Genomic DNA, 1,507 nt, shown 5'->3' with positions numbered 1-1,507 from the left:
GTTTTTCCATTTTTAATTTTCTTTTTCCCCTCTAAATCTGCTTACACATTGGGCAAAAAGCCAGATGGATTTTCATTTGTTTTCCTAATTTACTAGCATTAAAAAAAGCAATAAAATAATAAACAGTATTGCTTAGTAACTATACTCAAATAAAACCATCATCTGAAAAAGGAAAACGGTAACATGATTTTCATCGTCTAAATCTTTCAAAGAGATTTACATAAGCAAAACAAGGTATCTAAGACCATGTCATTGACACCTAATCATTTCATTCATGGCATTTGAATACTCCTTCACCACTGCCGGGGTTTGTGACTTCAATTTCCAAAGGGTTATTCCGTTGAAGAAAGCTTTTGCTACTACATATACTACTAGGTGAAGAAGAAAGAGATCTTTGATCTTTCACTTTCTTGGGATTCCCAAGCAAACGCGACATCGTTGAAAAAACAACTTAGGATATTATATATGTTGTCGTAATCATGAATCTCCTCCCCTTTTCCCCCATGATTGATTGTTTTTCTCTGTGAAGAACTAAAGAACCTAACTCCCAAAATATGGAGGGGAATGGCCTGATGCAATTAGCCCATACTACACAACTAGGGGAATCATCCCACCAACTCAAATTTTTTTTTTTTATGTGTCCTTTCTTTATAGTCCATTGAACTTTTTGTGGGTAAAAATTAACCTTTTTTTTTTTGTGGGGTGTGTGTGTTTATGAACTGAACGAAGGTGCACGTCCTCCCACGAGAGATGCTGGGAAGATCGACTTTCGGGTTGTCCATGTGGCTCCTCAAGTGGCTGCCCATGCGGCTTGTCGACCGCTTCTTGTTGATTGTGTCATGGTTGATGCTCGGTGATACTGCTCGCTTTGGATTGGACCGGCCGCTGTTGGGTCCCCTTGAACTCAAGAATCTGTCCGGAAAGACCCCCGTCTTAGATGTTGGCACGCTTGCCAAAATCAAAAGTGGAGACATTAAGGTACTTCGACTTTTGTCATTCAAATCACATCACTTTACCATTGGCAACTAACTAGCAAGTGTTTGATTGATCCTATAATACTGTGTTTCAATCAAAACAATCGCGCCACTTGCTTTTCTTTATGCCACACAAGATAGTTTCGCAATAATTCCCCTCCATTTTTGATCTTGTAATTCATTTCAAAACCTGCAAACTTTTCCAATAAAAAAGACTTGGCATTGAGGGTTATGACGAGGGGTTTTAATCATATACTTCTTTTTAACTTCTTTGGGGAGTCGTAATTATTGAATTTTTAGTATTTTCTTTGCATTCGGAATTTAATTTTCTTGCCCAATTCTTTATAAATAAATTTCGAAATATTTCTTAATTTGGAACCGTAGGTATGTCCCAGCATCAAGCGCCTAAAACGACATGCTGTGGAGTTTGTGAATGGCAAACTTGAGAACTTTGATGCAATCATCTTAGCAACTGGTTATAAAAGCAATGTACCCTCTTGGCTAAAGGTATACCCTTTATCTTTCTCTCCCCT

The 1,507-nt window shown here is 37.8% G+C and overlaps 1 protein-coding gene across 1 annotated transcript; it reads left to right on the top strand.

Annotated features, from left to right (window-relative positions):
* Positions 1-750: 750 nt before the first annotated feature.
* LOC149526174 (indole-3-pyruvate monooxygenase YUCCA6-like) lies at positions 751-1,481 on the top strand (the record flags this gene model as incomplete). Its single annotated transcript, XM_089785737.1, has 2 exons — positions 751-978; positions 1,359-1,481. Coding segments are annotated over exons 1-2 (351 nt in total), but the record flags the coding sequence as incomplete, so codon positions are not given.
* Positions 1,482-1,507: the final 26 nt, after the last annotated feature.

The sequence above is a fragment of the Theobroma umbraticum genome, unplaced genomic scaffold, assembly GCF_002168275.2.
Source record: "Theobroma umbraticum cultivar Fairchild unplaced genomic scaffold, ASM216827v3 scaffold_5952.0, whole genome shotgun sequence".
Taxonomy (NCBI): Eukaryota; Viridiplantae; Streptophyta; class Magnoliopsida; order Malvales; family Malvaceae; genus Theobroma; species Theobroma umbraticum.
The sequence above is the reverse complement of the archived record's forward strand: the minus strand, read 5'-3'. Positions and strand labels throughout refer to the sequence as shown.